The sequence below is a fragment of the Anabrus simplex genome, chromosome 3 (genome assembly GCF_040414725.1).
Source record: "Anabrus simplex isolate iqAnaSimp1 chromosome 3, ASM4041472v1, whole genome shotgun sequence".
NCBI lineage: Eukaryota > Metazoa > Arthropoda > Insecta > Orthoptera > Tettigoniidae > Anabrus > Anabrus simplex.
Window position 1 is genome coordinate 330225104 of NC_090267.1, and position 27470 is coordinate 330252573.

The 27470-nt window shown below is 38.9% G+C and overlaps 1 protein-coding gene across 1 annotated transcript in view; it reads left to right on the plus strand.

Annotated features, from left to right (window-relative positions):
* The window catches only part of LOC136866796 (uncharacterized), a 382310-nt gene that overhangs the window by 283705 nt on the left and 71135 nt on the right, over window positions 1–27470 (plus strand). The window contains exons 20-21 of the mRNA XM_068226847.1: window positions 15685–15912; window positions 16034–16183. Of these exons, the coding sequence (XP_068082948.1) occupies window positions 15685–15912; window positions 16034–16183 (378 nt within the window). The remainder of the gene's footprint in view (window positions 1–15684; window positions 15913–16033; window positions 16184–27470) is intronic.

The following is a 27470-nucleotide window of genomic DNA, read 5'->3' on the forward strand; positions in this document are numbered from 1 at the left end:
CGCGTTGAGTTCCTCAAGATTAGCCTCATCTGGATAATAGGGGTCCACACCACAAATAACACAGCTAAAAAGACTGTGACGGGGAGGGGGTGGTGTTTGATGGTGGGGGAGGAAAGAGGTTTGAGCGATGAAGAAGAACCTAACTGAGTAACTCCAATTGAGTGGGTGAGCTGGTGTGCGGCAAGAAGCAAGACCGCTACTTGGCGGTAAATTACATCTGTTGCCATTGTCATTGCTGACAATGTGACCAGCACTATTGTCGCGCATAGGCAAGTGCACAGGATTTCTGGTGATACGAATTATATACTTCCGTGCATTATTGATCTTATTATAGAGGTGAACAATTGCATGGTCAATATAATTCCTATCGTTTATTTCAAATGTGTTTAAATTTTTATTTGTATGCCAGGAGAATTTACAGTAATCTAACTTTAAGTTCTCCAAAGGAAAAGATGGCTCTTGAAAACAAACCCAGGAAAGATTAAAAATGATTGGTTTATGATCAGAATCAAATACATTATGAACAGTAAAATCAATTGGTCTCAACTCCTTTTTTCATCCCACCACCGTTAAGTTAATTTAACCCCCCACCAAAAAATAAGGCGTTTCTTTATGTTTAAAGGAGATTCCAAATACCATTGTTCAGTTCTGAGATATAAGTATCCCCATAAAAAGAATTCACACTCCCCTCCACGATAAGTGAATTTTCCGAAAAAATACACTGACTGACAGAGCAAATGCAACACCAAGAAGGAGTGGTCAGAACTTTATGCCAATTGCAGGGTACACTGACGTCACTGAGGTATGCTCATGATGTGAAATGCGCCGCTGTGCTGCGCACGTAGCGAACGATAAATGGGACACGGCGTTGGCGAATGGCCCACTTTGTACCGTGATTTCTCAGCCGACAGTCATTGTAGAACCTGTTGTCGTGTGCCACAGGACACATGTATAGCTAAGAATGCCAAGCCGCCGTCAACGGAGGTATTTCCAGCAGACATACGACTTTACGAGGGGTATGGTGATCGGGCTGAGAAGGGCAGGTTGGTCGCTTCGTCAAATCGCAGCCGATACCCATAGGGATGTGTCCACGGTGCAGCGCCTGTGGCGAAGATGGTTGGCGCAGGGACATGTGGCACGTGCGAGGGGTCCAGGCGCAGCCCGAGTGACGTCAGCACGCGAGGATCGGCGCATCCGCCGCCAAGCGGTGGCAGCCCCGCACGCCTGTGCAAGACACCCTGGCTGTTCCAATATCGACCAGAACAATTTCCCGTCAATTGGTTGAAGGAGGCCTGCACTCCCGGCGTCCGCTCAGAAGACTACCATTGACTCCACAGCATAGACGTGCACGCCTGGTATGGTGCCGGGCTAGAGCGACTTGGATGAGGGAATGGCGGAACGTCATGTTCTCCGATGAGTCACGCTTCTGTTCTGTCAGTGATAGTCACCGCAGACGAGTGTGGCGTCGGCGTGGAGAAAGGTCAAATCCGGCAGTAACTGTGGAGCGCCCTACCGCTAGACAACGCGGCATCATGGTTTGGGGCGCTATTGCGTATGATTCCACGTCACCTCTAGTGCGTATTCAAGGCACGTTAAATGCCCACCGCTACGTGCAGCATGTGCTGCGGCCGGTGGCACTCCCGTACCTTCAGGGGCTGCCCAATGCTCTGTTTCAGCAGGATAATGCCCGCCCACACACTGCTCGCATCTCCCAACAGGATCTACGAGGTGTACAGATGCTTTCGTGGCCAGCGTATTCTCCGGATCTCTCACCAATCGAACACGTGTGGGATCTCATTGGACGCCGTTTGCAAACTCTGCCCCAGCCTCGTACGGACGACCAACTGTGGCAAATGGTTGACAGAGAATGGAGAACCATCCCTCAGGACACCATCCGCACTCTTATTGACTCTGTACCTCGACGTGTTTCTGCGTGCATCGCCGCTCGCAGTGGTCCTACATCCTACTGAGTCGATGCCGTGCGCATTGTGTAACCTGCATATCGGTTTGAAATAAACATCAATTATTCTCCCGTGCCGACTCTGTTTTTTCCCCAACTTTCATCCCTTTCGAACCACTCCTCCTTGGTGTTGCATTTGCTCTGTCAGTCAGTGTACTTCTTTCATTATTAGTAAAGGATCTCTAAATACCAATTATCACGACTGTAACATCTTCAGTTTTTGAGATGTGTGTCATTAAAGGAATTACACTCCTTTTCACCCCCACACCCCAAAGATGATTTCTCCCAAAAATGTGTTTTTCTCTGTTTTAAAGGAGATCAAAGTACCAATTTTCATGTCTGCAACAACTTTAGATTTTGTTAGATGTAAGTATCCTCATACAATTAATTCAATTAATTTTTCAATTCTTTCACCCCTTCCTTCATTGGATTTTCCAAAATCAAAGGAATACATGTTTATTTTAAAGCAGATTCCAAATACCAATTTCTCCCCCCTCCCCCCCAGGCCCTCCAAGTGGATTTCCAAAAACAAAAAAATACATATTTATTTTAAAGGAGATTCCAAATATCCAACTTCTAATAAAAAAAATTCAACCCTAAATTCAAACCTAAGTGGTTTTTCCAAAAAAAATATACATGTTTCTTTATTTTTAATAGAGATTAAAAATACCATATTTCACTTATGTAACATGTTAAGTTTTTGAGATATACTCTAGACATGCTATTTTAAAATTTCACCCCCTTTTTAGTTCCCCTTAAGTAGAGTTTCCAAAAACAAATCACCTGTGATTCTTTACTTTTACAAATACTCATTTTTATTTCAGTGAATGGTGTCAAACTCAACAATTTGCACTACGCAGATGACACAATTGTCTTTGCAGATACGATGGAAGGGCTACAGAAGTTGATGAACAAAATTTCTGAAACAGGCAAGAGATATGGTCTGGACATCAACACTAATAAAACAAAATTGATGATCATCAGTAAGAAGAACATCCAAGGCGTGAATATGTTCCTCATTGGAGCAAGTATAGAGAGAGTTTCACAGTATTCGTACCCGGGTACCATCATTAATGAAGCATGGGACAATTCGCAAGAGATAAAGTGTCGCACTGAAAAAGCGAGAAGTGTTTTCAATTCAATGAGCTCAACCTTCAAGAATCACGACCTTACCATGGATACCAAAATGCAGCTCCTTAGGTGCTATGTGTTTTCAGTTCTCTTTTATGGTGTGGAAACATGGACGCTTACAAAAGCCACCACTGCTAGACTGGAAGCATTTGAACTCTGGCTATACAGAAGAATTTTGAGAATATAATGGACTCAGAAGATTACAAACGTTGAGGTTCTATGCCGAGCTAACAAGAGACCAGAGCTGATCAACACCATCAAGTGTCGTAAACTACAATATTTTGGACACATCATGAGGAATCAGAAAAGGTATGAGCTGCTTCAACTTATCCTGCAAGGGAAAATAGAAGGAAAAAGATCTCCTGGGAGAAGAAGAATTTCCTGGCTCGACAACCTTAAAACCTGGTTCAACAAAACATCTGCAGAACTGTTCCGAATTTCCATGGATAAAGCCCGAATAGCCATGTTGATCGCCAACGTCCGAGGCGGACAGGCATGCTAAGAAGAAGAAGAACATTTTACGTTTCTGAGATATACTGTAGATATAGTCTTTCTAAAAATTCACCCCATTTGTCACTCCTGTTTAACCCCAATTAACTGGATTTTCCAAAAACAGAAAAAAATGTTTCTTTATTTTTTAAAGGAGATTCCAAATGCCGATTTTCAGGTCTGTAATATCTTCAGTTTCTGAGATATAAGTATCCTCATTAAAGGCATTCAACCCCTTTTTCACAATTTTCACCCCTCCTAGTGGGGTTTTCCAAAAACTAAACAATACATGTTTCTTTATTTTTAAAGGAGATTCTAAATACCAATTTTTACATCTGTAAATTTTTAAAGTTTTGAGATATAGATAAACTCATTTTTAAAATTCACCCCCCTTTTCACCCCCTTAGCAACAGAATGTAAAAGAAATCCTCCCTTAGCGAGCACCTACATTGTAATATAAATGTATCCTCAAAATTTCATTTCTTTATGTCCAGTAGTTTTGGCTCGGCGATGATGAATCAGTCAGTCAGGACATGTTCTTTTATGTATATAGAAAAAAACTGCCTCCCAATCGATCGTTTCATCAACAGACAACCAAACGGATTGATATGCTAGTTCATTTCTATAAATTTGAGGTTACGTTATTGTAACAATGTTGTTGTAATGTGTGGTTATTAATTTTCCACAACGGAATATTGGCAGCTAAAAATGCTTGGCACAAGTCATAAGAAAATTCTGTAACCAACACCCTACTAGTTGTTTTTGAACAGGCTCTTTATTTGCAAGTTTTCTGGTTAAATTCTCCTTATGCTTTTCTGTGTTTATGTGCTGAACTACTTGAAATATTTCCTCATTGGTTGCATTTTTTTCACCTGCACCACAGAACAGTACCCTATTATCTCTAGATATTAATAAACCTGAAAACTCCTTCTGTAAATTAGTTAATCTACCGCTCAAAGTTGGTCTTACTTTAGGCATTTAAAGGACTTTTATGCTCAATGATGCCAAAATATAATTATTATATGCCAGAAAAATGAATCTTAATGAGGCTCATTATAGTTCAAGTTTCATTATGATACAGGTTCTCCACCAATCAGAGTTCAGATTTTCATTATGATACAACTGTTTGACCAATTAGGTAAGGATAGCAACGCACTGGTGCTCAACGCACTAGCTTCGTGATTGTTTACAAAATCAAACATGTTGGACACACATATTAACGTCAATGCACCTTCTACTTCCAATATTCCACAACAATCAATCAATCAATCAATCAATACTGATCTGCATTTAGGGCAGTCGCCCAGGTGGCAGATTCCCTATCTGTTGCTTTCCTACCTTTTTCCGAAATGATTTCAAAGAAATTGGAAATTTATTGAACATCTCCCTTGGTAAGTTATTCCAATCCCTAACTCCCCTTCCTATAAATGAATATTTGCCCCAGTTTGTCCTCTTGAATTCCAACTTTATCTTCATATCGTGATCTTTCCTACTTTTATAACGCCATTCAAACCTATTCGTCTACTAATGTCATTCCACGCCATCTCTCCGCTGACAGCTCGGAACATACCACTTAGTCGAGCAGCTCTTCTTCTTTCTCTCAATTCTTCCCAACCCAAACATTGCAACATTTTTGTAACGCTACTCTTTTGTCGGAAATCACCCAGATCCCACAAATTCACTTCATCAACTGTACAATAAATAATTTGTATTTGAAATAAAGCTAGCTTATGATAACTTTCTATTGAATCTAAGCTTTGAAAACATATGACATTATCAAGGTCTCTGATCCATTCAGGGAAAATCAATAATCCAGCGCATGCGCTCTGCACTCTGTTCAGTAAACTCAACTGTCAAGCAACATCTCGACAGATCATCATCATTTAAAGATAAAAATTTCATTGTTCCATATTGAAAAGTATCACAGTTAAATTGAAATAATAAATATGGTAGTTCAACCTATTCAATACAAGTAAATAAGAGATGTAGAGATTACATTCTTATTTAATTAAAAGTGGAAATGGTGCCGGTTTCGACCCCAATCTGGGTCATCATCATCATAACTCGAAAAACAATGCATAAGTAAGAAAGAAGTTAACCGTTAAGTCCACACAATATCAGTTGAAGAGGTGATATAAAAATGACGGGGGTAGGCACTGTTAAATTCAGACGAAGTGGAATGTAAGACACTTAAAAGAAGTAATGCGTAATCTTCTGAGCATAAGCACGGCACACGCAATGTTTGGCACTGTCTCACAATGTTCACGAAAAGCAGAGAACAGTTAAATGAGCCAGACTGCATACACTGTCAGGCACAAAGTCACAACACAATCCAAATATGATGATCTAAAGTCATGAAGAAGCCGAAGACGAGCAGCTCAACCGAAGTAACTTGCAAGCTCCAGAAGATCGGCATCATCATCATCATCATCATCAATGTCCCACTCCAGTCGCCCGGGTGTGGTTAACAAGCCTCCTCCACTCCTTTCTGTCCTTCCACTTTTACTGCTCCATTACTTCCGCCACATTCAATCCAGCTTCTTTAATGTCCTTCCAAATCTGATCCATCCACCTTCTTCTCGGTCTTCCAACTGGTCTCTTTCCCGTAACTTCCCTTTCCAATTCCCTTCTTGATACCTGTTCCTTTCCCATTCATTTTACATGTCCGAACCATCTCAGTCTTGCTTTCTGTATGTTCTGTACTAACGGTTCTATATTTAGCTCTTAACTGATTTTAATATTTTGAGTTCTATCTCTTCTTGTCTTTTTAACTAATGTTCTTAAAAATTTCATTTCTACTGCTTGGATCTTACTATCTTGTCTCATATTAGTTACTAGCATTTCTAGTCCATATGTTACAATTGGTATGAAATACTGTTTATATAATGTTAATATCGTTCTCTTGGGTACATTGTCATCCCATAAAACCTCTCTGACTTGATGATAAAATGTTGTACCTTTACTTAATCTGTTATTAATTTCAGGGTTGATTTCATTAGTTTCATTAATGCTACCCAGATATGTACACTGTTCTACATTCTCTAACCATTCTCCGTCTACATTCACTTGGTTTCTCTTTTTCTCTTTTCCACAGTGCATGACTACAGTTTTCTTTTTACTAATTACCATTCCAAAACCTTCAGATTTTCATTCCAAATGTCCAGTCTCCTTTGTACTTCCTTTTCTCCCTTTCCCCAAATCATCACATCATCTGCAAATACCAAAGCATTCACTTCAGAACTACTGACAACTCTGTTTTACATGTTTTTTTGTTTTTTTTTGCTAGATTGTCAATCTTATGTTAATTTTAAGGACACTTCCTCTAAAGCATTACTTTGTCAATTTTATATATTTTTCATCTAAACAGTGTTATGTGGCTGAAGATGTTGATAATATACGAAACATGTACCACTTTTGACCATTAAAAATTGCCTTAAGCAATCATTGTATCGACTAGGTGGAAAATAAATTAAATACTTAATTATGAACAGATAGGTCTTACGGCGACGATGGGATGGGAAAGGCTTAGGAGTTGGAAGGAAGTGGCTGTGGCCTTAATTAAGGTACAGCCCCAGCATTTGCCTGGTGTGAAAATGGGAAACCACGGAAAACCATTTTCAGGGCTGCCGATAGTGGGATTCGAACCTACTATCTCCCGGATGCAAGCTCACAGCCGCGCGCCTCTACGCGCACGGCCAACTCGCCCGGTGTTTTACATGTTTTATGATTTCATCCATCAATATAATAAACAGTAATGACAACAGTACACTTCCTTGCTTGAGATCTTTTTTTTTTTTTGTATAAAATGTTTCAGAGTCACCACTCCCCACTTGTACACTGCTTTTACTCTCATGATACAACAGTTTTATACGGTTAATTAATGATTTTGGTACATTCCTTTTCCATAGGCATTCCCATACATGTTTTCTCTTAACTGTATCATAAGCTTTTTCCAAATCCAAAAAATAAGATGATTTCGTTGTTCCTTTCCAGATGTTTTTGCATTATCGTTCGCACTGTAAATATTAAGTCTATTGTTGATCTATCCAGTCTAAAACCATATTGTTCTTCCTCTAACTGTGTTTCTATTATATCCCTCAGTCATTTGTCTATGACTTTCTCCATTATTTTTAGCCCATGTAATAATAGGGTTATACCTCTATAATTTTTACATTTCTTCCTATTTCCTTTTTTGAACACTGGTACAATGCTTCTTTGTTGCCAATCTTAGGTATCCTTTCATCCTTCCATATGGCATTGAGGGCTCTGTATAACCACTGTGGTCCAATGCTTCCTGCTGCCTTAATCATATCAGCATTGAATTTGTCTTTTCCACTAGCTTTACCTTTGGTCATTGCTTTCACTGCCCTTTCAAAGTCCAACCATGTTATTGGGTTCTCTTCTTTTTCTCCATCTATTATTTCCATTTTGTTATCTCCTTCTTCCTCCGAGCAGTCATCCTCATTATAAAGTTTTTCAAAATACTTTACCATCACCTTTTGAAGACCCTTTTTGTCATGTACTATGGATCCATCTTCCCTCTCTAATACCTTGATTTTTTCTTGATTTATTATTTTCAGTTTTATTACTCTGTATAATAGTTTCTGATTTCCTCGACTATCTTGCTCAATTTTGTTGGTAAACTGTCCCCAGCATTTCTCCTTTTCTTCCTTGATACTCCTCTTTAGTTGTAGTTTGAATATTTTGTATTCCACATGTAACCTTTCTATCTTATTCTCTTCCGTCTGATACATTTTTTGCTTTTCCTTATCCATTTCTTTCTTCACCTTGTTCCTTTCTTTTATTTATTTCTTTATTTTGTCTGTCCACCATCGTGTCTCCTTTCCCTTAACCTTAACCTTTGCTTTTTTTTTTTTTTTTTTTTTGCCGCATACCTCAATTGCTGCTTCCACAAATGTCTGTCTTAAATTGCCCACTTCGTATTTCCGTGTTAGGCAACTTCCTTTTTATTCAATCTTGGAATGCCATTCTTTTATCCTCTTCCTCCAATTCCCAAATCCTGATCTTTGGTTTCTTCTTCAATACAATTTTAGGGATTTTTACTTGCTTTAATTCCACAGTCAATAATCTATGATCACCTTCCATACTTTCACAGGGGATTATCTTCATATTCATGACATATCTTCTCCATTCTCAGTCTGTTATTATAAAATTGATGAGTGTTCCATACTGTCCATCCCAACTCTATCAGCTGATTGTATGGCTATTCCTCTTCATAAACCAGGTGTTCTTTATCAACAGGTTATTTCTGATACAAAAGTCCAACAGTTTCTCTCCATCTTCATTTCTATTGCCATACCCATGTGGCCCAGAACATTCTCTTATCCCATTCTATCAGTTCCCAGATGAGCATTCAGATCTCCCATTATCATGATTCCATCTCCAACAATATGTGTTTCCACTTCATTGAGGAACTCTTCTTTTCTTCCAAGCTACATCCTGTCTGTGGAGTATACTCCTGTATTATCTTCAGTAGTTCCTTGTTTTCATGTACTGTATGTGCATTATTATAATTCTTTCATTTACATACTCATCTTCAGCTATTGGTTCAACATTTTGATTCACTACAAATCCCACTGCATTTCTTTTCTCTTTACTGTTACCCATCCAGTACAAGGTGTACCACTTTCTTAGTTTCTTCATTCCTTTCCCTTTCAATTTTACTTCACTTAATCCTAGGATGTCGAGTTTTCGTCTCTCCATTAGGTCAATCAATTTATTTTCCTTCCTATTCATTGTTAAAATTTTATTGTTCCAAATCGGGTTTTGTTCTCTGATCTAACACTTGCACAAACATCAGCATTACCATCATACTGTGCAACTGGAATCAGAGACTTGTCAATTCCATTTCCATTTTTAAACTTCCATCCAAGACTTGTAGTTGAAAGCAAGTACAAATTTACTCATCTGCTGAACTTCTAAGCATAATGCATCTGAGGATTTCCTTTCAGGGCTTACTCCCTTAGCCTTTGAAGATCCCTCTTCTCCACAAGGCAGATCTCGACAGATATTTATGAATATAAAAAAAAAAGACAAAGTACATGGAGTACCGAAATCAGGGAGAGAAAAGCATTGAAGTGAAGTGCGGAAAGATCAGAAGAGTAGAAAAGTTTAAGTATTTGGTAGAACTGATCCAACTCAATGGACTAGACAAGGAGGCAAACAAGGAAAGAGCTAGAAAATTGGAACTGGTCTACAGACTGACACAGAACAGGTACAATAAACGGGCAATATCCTACAAAGCCAAAATTAAACACTACAACATTGTTGTAAAACCAGAGGGGCTGTATGCTTCAGAATGCCTTATCTTAAATAAAAAAGGGGAACCGAAAGAAATCGAGAAGAAGGAAAGGAAAATTCTGAGGAAAATTCTTGGACCTCAGAAAACAACGGATGGGACATGGAGGAAAAGGAGAAATGAGGATCTCTTCAAGTATTATGGAAAGATCATGGACACAATGCGGAAACGAAGACTGAAATTTTACGGACATCTCGTCAGAATAAATGACAACCGCCTAACTAAAATAATTTTTAAATATATAACTGGATTGAGGAGGACAACAAAACGGGTAGAGGAGGTTAAGAAGGATGCAGAAGAAATTAAAATAACACCAGAATTGATCCTCAACAGAAAGAAGTTCAGAACTTGAGTAGATGACCACAAATTCCATGAAGAGCATCGGAAGAACAGGCCCAAATTTGTAATATCTGAGGAGCAGAGAAAAATAAGGAGTGAACGAATGAAGAAGTTCTGGGAAGAGAAAAGAAGAAGACTGGCCATAAAGCATTAAGTTTCACGCAGTCCACAGTTGGCCAAATTTGGAAGCAAGAAGAAGAAGAGTTATAATTATCGCCGAGCATATACAGTCGTTTGCAACTCGCCTATAATGGTAATTAAGACATGAACATGTTTATAAAACGAGCGAAGCGAGTTGTATAATTTCCATTTGAAGGATGCCATTACAGGCTTTTTGTATAATGTACTATTAACACAAACTTTATATGCGTAACTTAATATCATTTGTATGGCTCGGAACCAGTTCACATATCACCACTACAAGTTACAACACTACTGCCAGTGGCCAGTGAGGCACCAACTATGCACAAAGCATGGAAGAATGATGGAACAGGAGATTCACTACATGACATAATCACATCAGCATTACTCCTTTCCACATGACAAGTTGCTTCATTATGTGTTACGTTACTGACAATATGATCCAGATGAAAAGGAATAATAATAAAAAATCCTAAAACTTGTTAAAATATGCCATTAGAGACACTAAAATATTGAAATATGATAAATTTATCAAAATCACAAAATTAAAAACCTTAAAACTCATTCATTATCATCATCTTTCGAAGTATTGGGCCATGTGGCCCATTACAGTCTTACATTTTCTTTCCATCACTTCATTGGACGTCCTACAGTTCTGTGTCCTCTTGGTTGCCATATATGCAATAAAATATTTAAAATAATGCATTTATCAAAATAATAGAAATTTTCAATTATATGCACCATAAAATTATGTTAATAACTGAAACTTCCATAATTCATGCAAATAATGTATAAGCATACATTTTTAACGGTAAAACTTACAAGGCCCTAAGCTTGATGGATGCAGTCAAATCCTGTTTTGAAGTCTGCAAAAAGTTTTGAGAGCAGTGTAAGTTATAGATGAATTATAATTATATCCTTTGTTGTCAAAATATATAAAAATACTGTCAAAAATTAGAGAAAAAGTGGAAATACAACTTTTAGGAAGTACAGTTTTGTTCCAGAAGTGGAATATGAACATTGGAGTTCATTTTCATCACAAGGCAAAATATGGAAAAGCATTGCAAAGATAGGAAGAATATGATAACTCAGGAACTCAGAAACAGATTTTTATGTCAATAAATATTTTAAAGTGTGATGTGGGTTACTGTAGTCACATCCTAGTTCGTGAGTCACGGGCAGTGACTGAGTGGCCTAGGAGAGTCGGGATACCAGTTGCTATGATGGGAGTGGGTATCTAGGACATATTCTGAGTCATGGCCTAACCCGTTAAAGGAGAGATCCTCACTGGGACTATGAGTAAGTAGGGTTCCATTCTGCTTCACTGAACTTTTATCAAGCACATTCAGAACGTTTTAAACTAACCTTGGACCAATGTGAGTAGCAGAATCCCACTTCCATTGACAGGTGAGGGACTCCTTGAAAACAACTTGGTGAACAAAATGGAATTTGATGAGGAGCTATCAATAGTAATGGGGCTTATGGAAGAAAGTAAAACTAGCTGAGTCAACAAAGAAGATTCATCTGGATGTGTTGGAAGCTAATAATATTCGTGTAAGAGGAAGAGATAGAAAATTATAAAATGTTCTTAACAGGCATTACAAAGGGAAGGGCAGAGTGTGGGGTAAGACTGTTCATCAGGAATACTATTGCACACAACATAGTTTCTGTTAGGCATGTTAATGAGCAAATGATGTGGGTAGATTTGGCTATTGGAGGAATTAGGACAAGAATTGTCTCAGCGTATTCATCACATGAGGGTGTAGATGAGGATGAAGTTGACAAGTTTTAGGAAGCACTAAGTGACATTGTAGTTAGGGTCAAGAGCAAGGATAGGATAGTGTTAATGGGTGATTTCAATGCAAAAGTTGGAAATAGAACTGAAGGATACGAATAGGTGATAGATAAATGTGGGGAAGATATGGAAGCTAACAGGAATGTGAAGAGTTTACTGGATGTCTGTGCTAGTATGGGATTACCAGTTGTGAATACATTATTCAAGCATAAGCCTATTCACTGATACACATGGGAGGGTAGGGGCATCAGATCTATGATAGGCTATATTATAACCAACGTTCATGCTTCCAACTGGCTAACACTAAATTGAACATAAGCTTCTGCAATAGAGTTCTTCATCATAATTAGTTTCCTAAATATCTAGGCATAACCTTGGATCACACTTTATCATTCAAGCAACATCTATTGAACTTATCTAAGAAACTGAAAACTCGTAACAATATTCTTCAGAAGCTGTGCAGGACAACTTGGGGATCTATTGCAAGCACTCTCTGACATTCTGCCCTTAGTCTGGTTTATTCCAGTGCATTGTTCTCCTGTATGGCCTAATAGCCCAATATACCCAATAGGTTGACGCACAACCGAACAACAGCATGCGCCTTACTTTGGGCACGATCAGATCCACGGCAATCTATTGCTCCTGCTGCTCGTGGGAATAATGCCACCTGATCTACGCAGAGCAAATGCCCTCTTAAGAGAGTACTGCAAAATTTGCAAAAACCCCCAACTACTGGTACATGAAGACATCCCCGCACTCAATATTCAAAGATTGAAATCACGCCATCCACCTTTGCGTGATGCTGCTGACATGATCCACAACAACTTTAATGCTGTGAAAGTTTGGAAAGACCCTGGGAATCTTCAACAGACTTGTCGCTTCCTAACGTGTTTTCTGGTGCGCAAATTATTAGTGGATTTTATCTACTGTGCAGACAGTGGGTCACTCTTAACAGAGTTCAGACAGGCCATGAAAGATGCAGGGACTCACTGTACAAGTGAAACTGCATAACGTCACCAGAATGCGACTGTGATGTCGCACAGCAAACCATCACTCATATCATTGGAAACTGCAAGCTACATGCTTACTTGGGTAGCTGGACTGACTTCCTTATACCATCAGAAGCAGTGCTAGAGTTGATGGAAGGGCTGGACATCCTCATATGAAATTGTTTTCTTGTTATTGTAATATATTCAATTGTATACCTGTAGATTTTATGCCATACGCTAAATAAATAAATACCAATGTTAAATTCAGGAAGTCTGTTAGAAATGTGCAGACCGGGCGAGTTGGCCTTGTGGTTAGAGGCGCACGGCTGTGAGCTTGCATCCGGGAGATAGTGGGTTCGAATCCCACTGTTGGCAGCCCTGAAGATGGTTTTCCGTGGTTTCCCATTTTCACACCAGGCAAATGCTGGGGCTGTACCTTAATTTAGGCCACGACCACTTCCTTCCAACTTCTAGGCCTTTCCCATCTCATTGTCGCCAAAAGACCTATCTGTGTTGGTGCAAAGTAAAGCCACTAGCAAAAAAACAAAAAAAGAAATGCGCAGGTATTCTGGGGATTTTTTGATGATACAGGCCACTATCTGATCTGTAGTGAACTACGTATCTCTAGGCCTAGGGCAGCGGCAGTGAAATCTCTCTGCAGATGAGTAAGTGTAAAAAAAATCTCCAGTATGAGGAAATTAGACAGTACATGGATATGATCAGTGAAAAGTTCCAAACAGTAGATGGTAAGAAGTTTTAGGATATGGAAAGATAATGGGTAATATACAGGGATGCTGTAGTAGAAACATCAAGGGAATGCTTAGGAACAACTGTATGTAAAGATAGGAAAAGTAAACATCTTGGTGGAATGGTAAATAGAGGGCAACTTGTAGAAGGTGTATCAGAAATGGCTCCTAACAAGGACTGATGCAGACAAGGAATTGTGCATACATGAAAGAAACAGAGCAAAACAAATCATTGTTGAATCCAAGAGGAAGCCGTGGGAATAGTTTGGTAATAATCTGGAAAGACTAGGTCAAGTGGCAGGGAATCCTTTCTGGATAGTAATACAGAATCTTAGAAAGGGAGGGATAAAGGAAATGAATAGTGTTTTGGGTAAATCAGGTGAATTCATAATAGATCTCAGGAAATCACTGGACGGGTGGAAAGAATATTTTGAAAACATAAAAGGAAATTTTTTCTGGTGATGTCACAAACAGCTGAGTTTTGGGGAGGGAGACAATGATGTTGGTGAAATTACGCTTGAGGAAGTGGAAAGGATAGTTATACAGTAAACTCCATTGTCATAAAGCAGCATGAATAGAGCAAATTAAACCTGAAATGGTGAAATATAATGAGAAGGCAGGGATAAAATGGCTTCATAGAGTAATAAGGTTAGCATGGAATGTTAATAAGGTACCTTCTGATTGGACAAAGGCAATAATTGCACCTATCAATAAGCAAGGGAACAGGAAGGATTGGAACAACTATTGAGGTATATCATTGATCAGTATACCAGGCAAGGTGTTCACTGGCATTTTGAAAGGGAGAGTGATCAGTGGTTGAGAGTAATTTGGATGAATACCAGTATGGTTTCATTCCACAGAGGGGCTGTTAGGATCAGATTTTCAGTATGTACCAGGTAATTGAAAAATATTACGAGAGGAATATAGAGTTATTTTTGTAGATCTCTAGAAAGCATAGAGTATGAAGGGAAAATATGTTTGCTGTACTGGGAGACTATGGGATTAAAGGTAGATGATTAAAATCAATGAAAGGCATTGATGGTGGAATTCATGCACTCTTAGTTCAAAGTGCTTACAGGGGTTTGACAAGGCTGTAATCTTTTACCTTTGTTGTTGATATTTTACATGGATCATCTGCTGAAGGGTATAAAGTGGTAGGGAGGGATTCAGTTAGGTGGAAATGTAGTAAGCAGCTTGGCCTATGCAGACGACTTGGTCTTAATGGCAGATTATGCAGAAAGCCAGAAGTATTGGAACTTAAAACTAACTGCATTGAGAATGATATGAAAATTAGCTTTTCCAAGACTAAAGTGATGTCACTGGGTAGGTATCTTTACAAAGCTCTGATTGTGGTGTTGGGCATGTCTTTTGTTATATGAGCTTTGTCTGTGTGTTTACTCTTTGCTACCGGTTTTGACAATTTCGGGAACTGGTGGTGTATAATGGAATAAGCTTGTGCTTCTTGTAATACATCTTTGCAGCCACCAATTTATATACATTAAATTAACTTATGTTGCTAGCTTTCATATGAATGCACTTCCTTTAGAGAGAATATCACTCTACACATAGTTATCATAATCTATTTCAAAAACAAAAAGTGTCCAAAGATACATTTTACCAAAGCACATACTTTTATAAAATCTTTTGTTCCTTTGGCTCCTACTGTGTAAATTAGATTATTAATTTGATAGATCTTTATCAAAAGTTAATTAAAAGATACCCTACAATAGCATTATTACAATAATTAATGGCCATTTCTCTTTGAAATGTTGAAGGTGAAAAATTGTTGAAAGAGAAAACTTTCCCACACTTGATACCTATTGGAAGATGGGGAGGATTTTGGATCAAGATGCAAGATGGGAAACTCTTGATGGGCTATGAAGGAATTGGCAATGCTCTCTTTGAATGGGTTCATCCTGAACCAGAAAAAGCATACAATCCAATGTTCATGTCCTATACTTCTTTAATAGGAAATACTATTGGAGTTGCTTTTCCATGTGATGGTAAGCATCTTGATGAATGATCAAGAATTGACTCTTAACATTATATCTGTTGTATCTCTCATCACTATGATATGAAATGTAATATAATATGTTCAGCTTCTCCTCTTATGTTTTTGCACAGAATGTCATATTGAGAAAACATCAACCTTGGAATTCACAAAGATCTTGCCAATAGGATTGTGGTCCAAACATCCAGGAAGTCACTACAACAATCTTACCTTGTATTTACGAGGTACTGGATTAGCTGTAGTACCTCTGATCAAATTACCAGGTAATATTACTTTCACATAAGCATCTATAAAAAATGAAACAAGAGTTATGTCTGTACTTTGGCCAGAATTTTAAAAAATAGGTATATACAGTATATGTTCATCATGTCCAGAATAAGAAGGAAATTTAATGTTCCATCATGTTTGTACATGTGTACATATTTGCATGCACATCACAAGAAAATGGCCAAACAGAATTTAATGAAAATTGGTATTTTAGGTTAGGGAAGAAACCTCTACAATCAGGGCTACAAATAATTTTATTTACGTTATATGAGATACTAGTTTAGGGGAAGGTCTAAAAATTAACTCTCAAATAGGCCTACTTCTGTTAATATTGCACCTATTGATAAATGCTTCATAACAAATATCATCAAAAATGAAATGGTATAGAAATAAAATGCAGAGATTTTTCCTGTCTTCAGTGTGTTTTCTTTCTTCTCATACAGACCTATCATTGTGTTTATTCTGTTATGTTCCTTTCTATATATGACTTGATTTATCACTTGTTTGTCTCTTTCTATTACCTACTTATATGACCCACTGGGTTACTTTTCAACTGTCTTTGTCCTGTGTTTCTAGCATTTTGCCACCTCTTTTCATTTTGTCTCCTCCCTTTTCTTGTGTTTACCTAGTTTTCCTCTTATTCCACACTTCCCACATCAAGACTGAAGACCTAGCAAGATGACTTCTCAATGACTGTTAACAGAAATGGAAAAACCATTATAGGTAAATGGTGGATAATAGTTTCTATGGGCCTGAGAAAAACACACTACCTTGCATTTTTCATGTGTCACGTCTAACCCATGGTCTTGGAACCAAACAGACATAGCCTGGAGTGTAATTTAAGGCTGTGTAAATACTATCGATTGAGGAGTGGCTCACATATATAACTAAATCATCTGCAAATTGCAAAAATCGTACCTGCCTAGTTATGATTCTCTTGCCTAGTTATGATTCTCTCAAACGAATGTGAATACAGTGTGAAAAGAATCGGACTTAAAATATCACCTTGCGGCAAACCACGCGAGGTCGAGCACTCCTGAATGTCGGTGAAGTATTTTAATTTGACCATCTGCTCCACTAAAATGTTATAAAGAAGGGATATGAACGGCAGTGAAAACTGATCAAGTAGTAGAACATGAATATTAATATTGTCACTCCATACCATTACATCATCAGCTGCTTTTAAAACTTCATCCATTATGATTATGAAAAGGAGGGGTGAAAGACAACTACCTTGCTGGACTTCACTCTTTGTTTCAAACTAAACTGACCTTCCACCCTGGACCTGGACACAACTCTTGGCTTCATCATAGGGTCATTGTACTTGTGCTATGATGTCATCGGGCACTTTCCTATGTCTCAAACATTCCCATATACAGAATGTTAGGGGTATAAGGCCAGATATTTCTTGTAGCAATACTTTCATGAACAAAGGGATATGATGTTTTTAGAATAAGTAATATGCCTTGTTCTTGTGAATGAATAACTTCCTTCGATAACAGGCAAGTTACGTGCCAACTTACCAAGCTGGTTTCTGTTTCTGTTTAAGAGCAAATGTACCATTGTAACAGCTGACTGCTACCGATACAATGTCACAAGATGTTATGTAACATTCTTGCCAAACTGGTTTTATGTTTAAGAGCAACTGAACTATGATTTCAGCTGAATGCTGCTCCTAGGTTATGCCACGTTACGTTACATTCTCACCAGGCTGGTTTTGTGGTGGTTAGTACCTTGTTTCCATCTTAGGGACTTCAGACACACCAGGTCATCGATTTCAGGCACTGGAAATGTATCAAATTGTCGGCGTTAATGCTGGTTCTTTCGCTGTTACGTCCTTTAGGGGATTAATACATCTGTGGTTATCAGCCCCGTGCTATCTAGTGAGTATGGAACTGACCTAAAAACCTGTGTCTGTGTGGGGTCTGTACGAGCGTGTGATATAATTATTTGAGCGTAAGGTTGGGATAGGTGTTCTGGGATGTGAAGTATGGTACGATACCCGTTTTGCATTTTATAAAGGTCAAGGAACAAGGCAAAATCATGTTGACTTGTACGTAAACAAAGTTCCTTATGTCAACGAAAGAATGCATGGAACAGGATGTCCAAATTAATAGTATCGGAAATGAATTATCGAAGCACATTGAACATTTTGTTTCAAACGAATAATGTACATGTTATAAAACTAAATAAATGAAACGTATCTACATTTCATGCTTCCTGCCAGGCTGAGTGGCTCAGACGATTAAGGTGCTGGTATTTTCACCCCACCTTCGCAGGTTCAATCCTGGCCCAGTCTAGTGGTATTTGAAGGTGCTCAAATACATCAGCCTCATGTTGATAGATTTACTGACACATAAAAGAACTCCTTCTAGACAAAATTCTGGCACCTCTGCATCTCCAAGAACCATCAAAGTAGTTAGTGGGGCGCAAAAAAAACATTATTATTTTGTGCTTCCAAATGAAAAGCATATGTGTAATAGTAAAATAAAGCTTAATGCTGCTTTTGCAGTGCTTATTAAACATATCCAACCGGGTGAGTTGGCCGTGCAATTAGGGGTGCGCAGATGTGATTTTGCATCCAGGAGATAGTGGGTTCAAATCCCACTGTTGGCAGCCCTGAAGATGGTTTTTCGTGGTTTCCCATTTTCACGCCAGGCAAATGCTGGAGCTGTACCTTAATTAAGGCCATAGCTGCATCCTTCCAACTCCTAGTCCTTTCCTATCCCATCATCACCATAAGACCTATCTGTGTCGGTGCGACATAAAGCCACTAGCAAAAAAAAAAAAAGTATCCAAATAAAAGTTGCCAGTCTGAGTTGTTCAGATGTTTAAAGCACTGGTTTCTTGGTCCCAACTTAGCAGGCAGTAGTTAGTGGAACATAAAAATCATTATAATTTTTATTATATTATGATTATTATCAATATTATTATGGAAGCTCTAATTAAACAGGTGATTTAACCTATTGGCACTTCCTGTACAATAATAAGCCTTCTATTACAAATAGCCTGTGGCACTTTTAATAATACTGTTATTTGCTTTACGTCCCACTAACTACTTCTATGGTGTTCGGAGATGCCAAGGTGCCAGAATTTACTCCCGCATGAGTTCTTTTATGTGCCAGTAAAACTACCGATACCCCCTGTGGATGGGGGATGTAGACAAAGAATACACCCATGGTATTTCCTGCCTGTCATAAGAGGCTACTAAAAGGGGCGACCAAGCGATGAAGGAACTGGAACCATGAGATTACTTGTGATTAGTACCATTAAGTGCAGAACACCATGGGTCTATGTTACTTGCGATTAGAAACATTATGTGAGGAACGCCTTTGGTCTGGGCATTGCCTGTGATTAGTACCATCGTGTGCATTCCAACCGAGGTGGGTGAGCAGGCACACGGCATCACGGACTGGCGTCCGTACGGAAGAAGTTGCCGTGCACCATGCTGAAATGCATTGGTCCCCTGTATTCAGAATGGGTCTGCGTTATCTATGAGTAGTACCACTAAATGAGGAGCACCATGTGTCTGCATTGCCTGTGTATAGTGCCTTTATGTGATCAACACCAAGGGTCTGTATTAACTATGGGTGGTACCATGATGTTCGATACAATGTGGGTCTACATTGCCTATGATTAGTACCACTACGTGAACAACACCATGAGTATACGTGGCCTGTAATTAGTTCCACTATGTAAGGAACACCATGGAAATACTGGCGCCCGTGATTAGTCCCAGTAATTGAGGAACACCATGAGTCTGCATTGCTTGTGAGTAGTACCCTTATGTGAGGAACATCATGGGCTGTGTTACCTGTGAGTGGTGCCATTGTGTGTGACATACCATGGGTCTAAATTACCAGTGATTTGTACCACCATGCGAGGAACACCATGAGTCTATGTTACCTGTGATTAGTACCACTACATGAGGAACACCATGGTTCTGCTTTACCAGTCATTAGTACAGTTATGAGGGGTCGGTGACTTAAATTTTGGACCCCTGTGGACAACAAGCATCATCTCACAATATGAGACATTGTGAATTGGATCCATGGGTTGTTTTGGATTCATGGTCATTTTATCATCATCGTTCATTTTAGATTTTAGTCAGTGAATAAATTTTGAAGTTTTAATTGTCATTTCATTTTGTTGCACCTCGTACCATTAGGGGCCAATGATCTAGCTGTTAGGCCCCTTTAAACAACAATCATCATCACCATCATCATCATCATCGAATGTACAGACACGAGGCTGATGTATTTGAGCACCTTCAAATACCACCGGACTGAGACAGGATCGAAACTGCCAAGTTAGTGTCAGAAGGCCAACGCCTCAACCATCTGAACCACTCAGCCTGACGTGGCTCTTTCATAGTAGCTCTTTATTTTTCTAGCAGTTTTCAAAAGCATGGATGCAACTAAAGTCTTTGAAATTTGTGGCATGAATAACAATTTCATTGAATCTATGGATAACATTTTTCTCAGTGTCCACCATTCTTTCATTGAACTGAAAATATTATGAAAATAGTGTAAACAACTCGCATGGTCTGTTATCAGAAATTCAACATAGAGTGACACAATATTAGCACTGAAATCATAATTCCACTGTTCATTAACTCATTAACTATTTCCCTTCATTTTTGTCAGCTTGGATCACTAAGTAATGTCACTGTCTTATAAATCACACACCACTGCACAACACTTGATTTGCACGTATGCACTAGTACGGATATTCCATATCACATACTATTTTAATTGTCATAGTCTATAGTAAAGACTGAATTTCTACCAAACATAGTCCTGAAGCTTACCTTAAGTAATGTTAATGAATTACGTTATAAACACAGTTCCATTTCAACCAATGAATATGTCCATACAAATCCAAATAACACAATAATTACATTATAGAAAAAGATTTCTACGAGTACAAAATAGCACTCGGTGGCAACATGAGAAGGTACAAGAGTAGATACATTGGTAAGGATAATGTGTACTTCTCACAGAGTGCCCTAGACTGGTTTCCGAGTACAGGAAGCAGTCTGGTATTTGCTTCTACAACTCCTATTTGCCCAGAGGTTAGGGGAACGCACAGCGACATGTGTTGGCCTTCGATAACAAACAGGTTCAAAAACCCCTATACTCTGCTACTGTACTCTACTACACGAGGGCAGTATGATATAACCGGCGTTTCCTACTACGGCCATTAAAACACAATAGGTCCTGAAATATTTGGCTCATTTATGGGGAAACTAATAGGACAAGGTAAAAAGTACATAGCATATGTTCTGAGATGTATTTTTCTTTACCGACTAGCAAAATATCTGCACGTATACCCCTAACAGCCTGTATACCTGCGTGGTACGTGATCATATGCTTTCTCAATGTCCAGAAAAACAGTTATAAGTGTTTTACCTTTCTCTCAGTACTTCTCATAGAGCATTCTGGTGGCAAAAATTAGCTCTAATCTATAAGGTCTAAATCCATGCTGTTCCTCCTCAAGGCCAAGTTCAAAATATTTTCTAATCCTGCTCTCGAGGATAGATTTGTAGATCTTCAGGCCATGTGCCTGTAGATTTACACCTCTGTAGTTGGTACATTTCTTCCTATCACCCTTTTTCTGCAATAGTATGATGACTCCCTCCTTTCAGTCATTGGGTATTACATTCTTTCCAAATTTTGTTCAGTACTCTGTACATCCACTGTTGTCCAACCTCTCCGAGTGTTTTGATAATCTCAACACTAAATTCATCTGATCCAGTTGACTTGTTTTTCAGTTTAGATACTGCTATCTCCACTTCCAACCATGTCAAACTATTGGTATTTCTGCTGCCAAATAATAATAATTTCGTATGGCTATTTCTAGCCGAGTGCAGCCCTTGTAAGGCAGACCCTATGGTGAGGGTGGGCGGCATCTGCCATGTGTAGGTAACTGCGTGTTATTGTGGTGGAGGATAGTGTTATGTGTAGTGTGTGAGTTGCGGGGATGTTGGGGACAGCACAAACACCCAGCCCCCGGGCCATTGGAATTGACCAATGAAGGTTAAAATCCCCGACCCGGCCGGGAATCGAACCCGGGACCCTCTGAACCGAAGGCCAGGATGCTGACCATTCAGCCAACGAGTCGGACGCTGCCAAATCATAAGGTGCATTATCTAAGGGAGTGACATTTCCATCACACAGTTCAGTAAAGTTTCAAAGTGCCTTTGGAACTCCTGTAATATTTTGTTCTTATCCCTAGTCACCTCACCATAAGGTATACAGATTGAATAGATTCAGTACCAGTTCTTCTACTCTTAACTATTCTGTATCAGGAGCGGCTTTTCAGGTGAAGTAGGTGAAATGCCACTTCACCACTTATTTTTACCATAATGAATTACTTAAATTTATTTTTCTTATGACATTTGTTGGTTTTACGGAAAGAAAATGTTTTATTGTACGGCGTTTGGAGTACCACATCACCTGATGAGAACCAGGGAAACTCACGCAAGCCCCGGCTGTCGGTCACAGTATGGCGCGTGAGACTTGAGTGAAGACAAGAGATTCCGCAGCTGCCTCTACCTCCCAAGTGCTCCCTCCTAGCGCTTGGCCTTGGCGGTTGCCATGACAACCGTGACGTCACCCGCGTACTTTCCACATAGCGGAATGTGCTAGTGAAGTTGTCGGAAGAGCAGAATGTTTCGTCTTCCCTGCGTCATCCTGTGTGAAGTACGAGTACTTACGCATCGTGGTTCATTTGTAGTGTTGTGCTGTTTTATTTAAATATGTATCCTATTTATGACATTTATTATAAACACCATTTTCATGTTGGAGAAACGAAGATCAGAATGAAGTTCTACGTTTTGATCGGCCTACTGAATCACTGCAAATTTGTGTTACAAGAGAAGTGAAACATTCTGGTAAATCTTACAATCTTAGTTTCAAACGATCGTGGTTTAAGGAATTTCCATGGTTGTGCTGCTCTCCAGCTCTACAGAAGTTGTTTTGTTGGGCCTGCTTGCCTTTTATCAATTAAAATAACATTTGGAATAAAGAAGGATTTTCAGCCCTTTTGAACATAACACGTTTTTTACATAAGCACTCAGACTCTGCAGAACATAAAATACGGCAGCTACATTTCAAGACATTGGAAACAAACCAAAATACGATCTCTGATGTCCTGAAGGAAAATGGCAGACTGTATATTGTAATTGTACAGTTCAGTGAAAATGTACATTTAAATAGGCTTTTTCTTCAGTTGGTAATTGATGCAGTGCTCTATTTAAGTAAGCAAGAACTAGCTTTTCGTGGTCATGACGAAACATTAAATTCAATAAATCGTGGTCACATGCTGGACCCTCCGCCAATCACAGGTACGAGTACAAAACAACCAAAAACAACACGTAGTTCCTAATCTTGTCCTCCTCTGTAGTGTAGTGATTAGTGTGATTAGCTTCCACCCCAGAGGCCCGGGTTTGATTCCCGGCTCTGCCACGAAATTTGGAAAGTGGTATGAGGGCTGGAACGGGGTCCACTCAGCCTCAGGAGATCAACTGAGTAGAGGTGGGCTCGATTCCCACCTCAGCCATCCTGGAAGTGGTTTTCCGTGGTTTCCCACTTCTCCTCCAGGCAAATGCCGGGATGGTACCTAACTTAAGGCCACGGCCGCTTCCTTCCCTCTTCCTTGTCTATCCCTTCCAATCTTCCCATCCCCCACCAAGGCCCCTGTTCATCATAGCAGGTGAGGCCGCTTGGGCGAGTTACTGGTCATCCTACCCAGTTGTATCCCCCGACCCAGCGTCTGAAGCTCCAGGACACTGTCCTTGAGGCGGTAGAGGTGGAATCCCTCGCTGAGTCCGAGGAAAAAACCAACCCTGGAGGGTAAGCAGATTAAGAAAGAAAGAAAGAAAGAAAGAAAGAAAGAAAGAAAGAAGTTCCTAAATCTGTCGCTCGAAACCAAATGGGTAATAGCTCTTCACCATACTTTACAGCCACGAGCTGCCACTGTTCTGTATAACAGTTTCTTATTCCCTTCCTGTGTTATTCTGGTAGCTAGATCTTGTATTTCTGCTTTTCAGCTATAACTAACTGTTTGACATGTAATTCTCTCTCCCTGTAAACTGACAGCTTCTCCTCTATTACACAATGATTTTTCCATATTCTTGCTCTTCTTGCATGGTTTCTGTCATTGATTGCCTTTTTAATATCATTCCCCCAGGCAGTTTGTTTAGGTTTATGTATTTTGGCTCTGTAGTCTACATTCTTTCTCTGCTGTACTTACCACAACCTTCTTTACAGTGTCCCATTTTTCATCTACCAATTTCAGTTGTTCTCTCTGCAACAAGTTGCGGACACCTTCCCTGAATTCTTCCTTTACATTTGACTCAGTAAGTTGCCAAGTTTTTATTTTTGGGTTCTTTTGTTACAGACTCTGGAAGGTCTTTGCTCTGCAATAACTGCAACCAGCAGTCTATGACCTCTGCTAAGGTCTTAACTTGGAATGATCTCGACATCATTCACATTCTTCCATACATTTTGATCTCTCAGAAAATAATCTATTACTGTTCCCTTTTTTATCATCCCATCTATATCTTATGATTTTATGGGCATCCCTTTTCTTGGACCAAGTACTACTCACTATCAGGTTGTTTCTCATACATAGTTCTAGCATATATTCTCCCTCTTCATTTCTATTCCCCATTCCATTAGGGCCCAGTGTGGATTTATATCCTGTTCGTAGTGAGCCAACTTGTAAATTAATATCACCCATTACAATTAGATTTTCATACTTTTTGTGTTCTTTCACATCACATTGTATTTTTTTCCTTCTAAGTTCACAGATAACTTAATTATCCTTTCACTAACAAACTCTGCTTGACTACAAGCACTTGTGTCTTTATGTATTAAAAATCCCACTCTATTCTTAGACTCTACTTCATTTCTAGACCAGTAAAGACTATAGTTCAATCTTATATTTATTTTCCCAGTTTTCTTCCACTTTGTTTCACTCAACCCTTTGATCAGAAGTTTCCTCCTTTCCATGAGGTCGACCAGCTCTTCAGTTTTCTTTGTCAATGTGAGGATATTTAATGTTCCCACTCTGATACTTTGTCTTCGTTTGGTTTGGGTAGCTGGTGTAACATCAGGCTGTAAGACATCATTCACATCAAACTGATGTCGTGGTTGTGTATTTCTAGATCCAAGGCTCGTATTAATCTGGAGAGCAACTTCCTCAATAATCCCTCTGTTGACCTGCTGAGCCTAACACAGAGGGAGATTTTCTTTCAGGGTTTTCTCCGTTAGCCTTTGATGTCCAGTCACCTCAAACTTCAAGGCAGCAGGTTGTACTCATATTAACCCCTGAATACAGGACTGCCTCTTCCGAAATCTGCACCATATCAAAGTACACCTTCTTTGCTGTAGATGTCCTTGAGGTTGTCACTCGTAACCCTGAGCTGGAACCTTTACCAGATGCTACAAACCGGACCAGTGTGCTCTGGGACTCATAGGCAGGGGCGCCACTCCCTGAGTAGGACTGCCTCTGAAAAGGGTCCCTACCTGCTCCTAAATTTTGAATTATGAAAAATGAACTATTAAAAACATGGTTGTACACTTATTACTACCAAATGCCTAATATGTAGCTTAGCAGCCAAAATAAAGTTTGTTGATATTTTTTAATACACAAAGTGTCCTAGAGATAGAAGTACTGTACTTACTACTAACTGCATAATTATTTCAATTAAAGGTTGATCGATTATTCATTACCTCATATTAATAAGTCCAATGTTATGTAGTTTGCATCTAAAGTAATATACTGTAGTATGAAGTTTAAATGTTTCAATTAATGTTTTTATTATGGTTCACCAATGGCATCTTAGTAACTCACAATTAACCAGCATGTTTGGTTCAATTAGAAGATGGCTCCCTATTTAGAAATGCATTATTATCCTTAATAAGATAGATACACAAATCATATAATATAATTCATAATATCATTCATATAATATTTCTTGTAAACCTTCGGAGATACATTTGACATCTGATTAGGCCCTAATGTAACACTCACCTTATGTCGTGCAAACTTCATCACAACATTCCCACGATGGATGCCAGAATAACAAAAGTAAAAGATTACAGCCTGTAAGCAACTTGAACCAACAACTCATTCTATCATCAATTCTCACTGTAGCCCAATTGTTAAATAAATGTTACTGAGTGCTTATATTAGTCTACATTTAATCCCATAATCCCTCAGTATGGCTAAAATCCTTTGCTTCGGTACTCTGTCATAAAATTTCTCTAGATCTAAGAGACATAAACATAACTTATTATCTCATAGCATTTTTCAGTTACTTGGCATATACTGAAAATCTGAACCTGACGGTCCCTCTGTAGTCTGAAATCACACTGGTTTTCATCCAACTTACTCTCAACAATTGAATGCATCCTCCCTTCAAAAAAAAAAAAAGTTAGTAAACACATTTCCTGATTAGTAAAATACCTCAATAATTGTTGCAATCCTTCCTGTTCCCTTGCTTAGAGGTATGTGTATTTAAATATTGAAGGAGTATAATATACATGTAATTAGTGAGTTGCCTATGCTGTTTGTGTTGTGTAGCTGTTACCATAACTTGCATTCAGGAAATAGTAGATTTGAACCCCACTGTTGGCAGATCTAAAGGTAAATTTCTGAGCTTTATCCTTTTCACACCAAGCTATTGATGGGGGATGTACCTTTTTAAAGGCCACAGTCACTTACTTCCACCTCCTTGCCCAGATTCATTCATTTTTTCTCTCATTAACAACTCTGAAGATTGGCGTTGGGAAGAGCAACATCATGATCGTAGAAACTGATCTCACCTCATCTCCAATCCCATAGAAACAGAAATAAAAGAGAGTGGAAATTAATTTATTCATTCAGTAGCTTAATGGTAACCTATAGGGACAAAGTGTTGAGCAGTTCCCCTTGGTGTTACTCGACAGGAGAAGGCTATGTGTCAGCACCGGGTTACCCCTCTCTTCCCAGTTTTATTCACTGTTATTTATTTCATCCTCATCTGAGATTGGCGCCAAACAGTCTGCTATTATAAATTCATCCCACCTCATCCTGGATCTGGGACTGAGAAGCAGGAATAATACAGTATTATTATTTCCCTTCTTTCCTTGAGCTAGGCCAAACCCAGATGACACAAATGTATCTCAGTTAAATTGAAATAATAAATATGGTAGTTCAACCTATTCAATACAAGTAAATAAGAGATATAGAGATTACATTCTTATTTAATTAAAAGTGGAAATGGTACCGGTT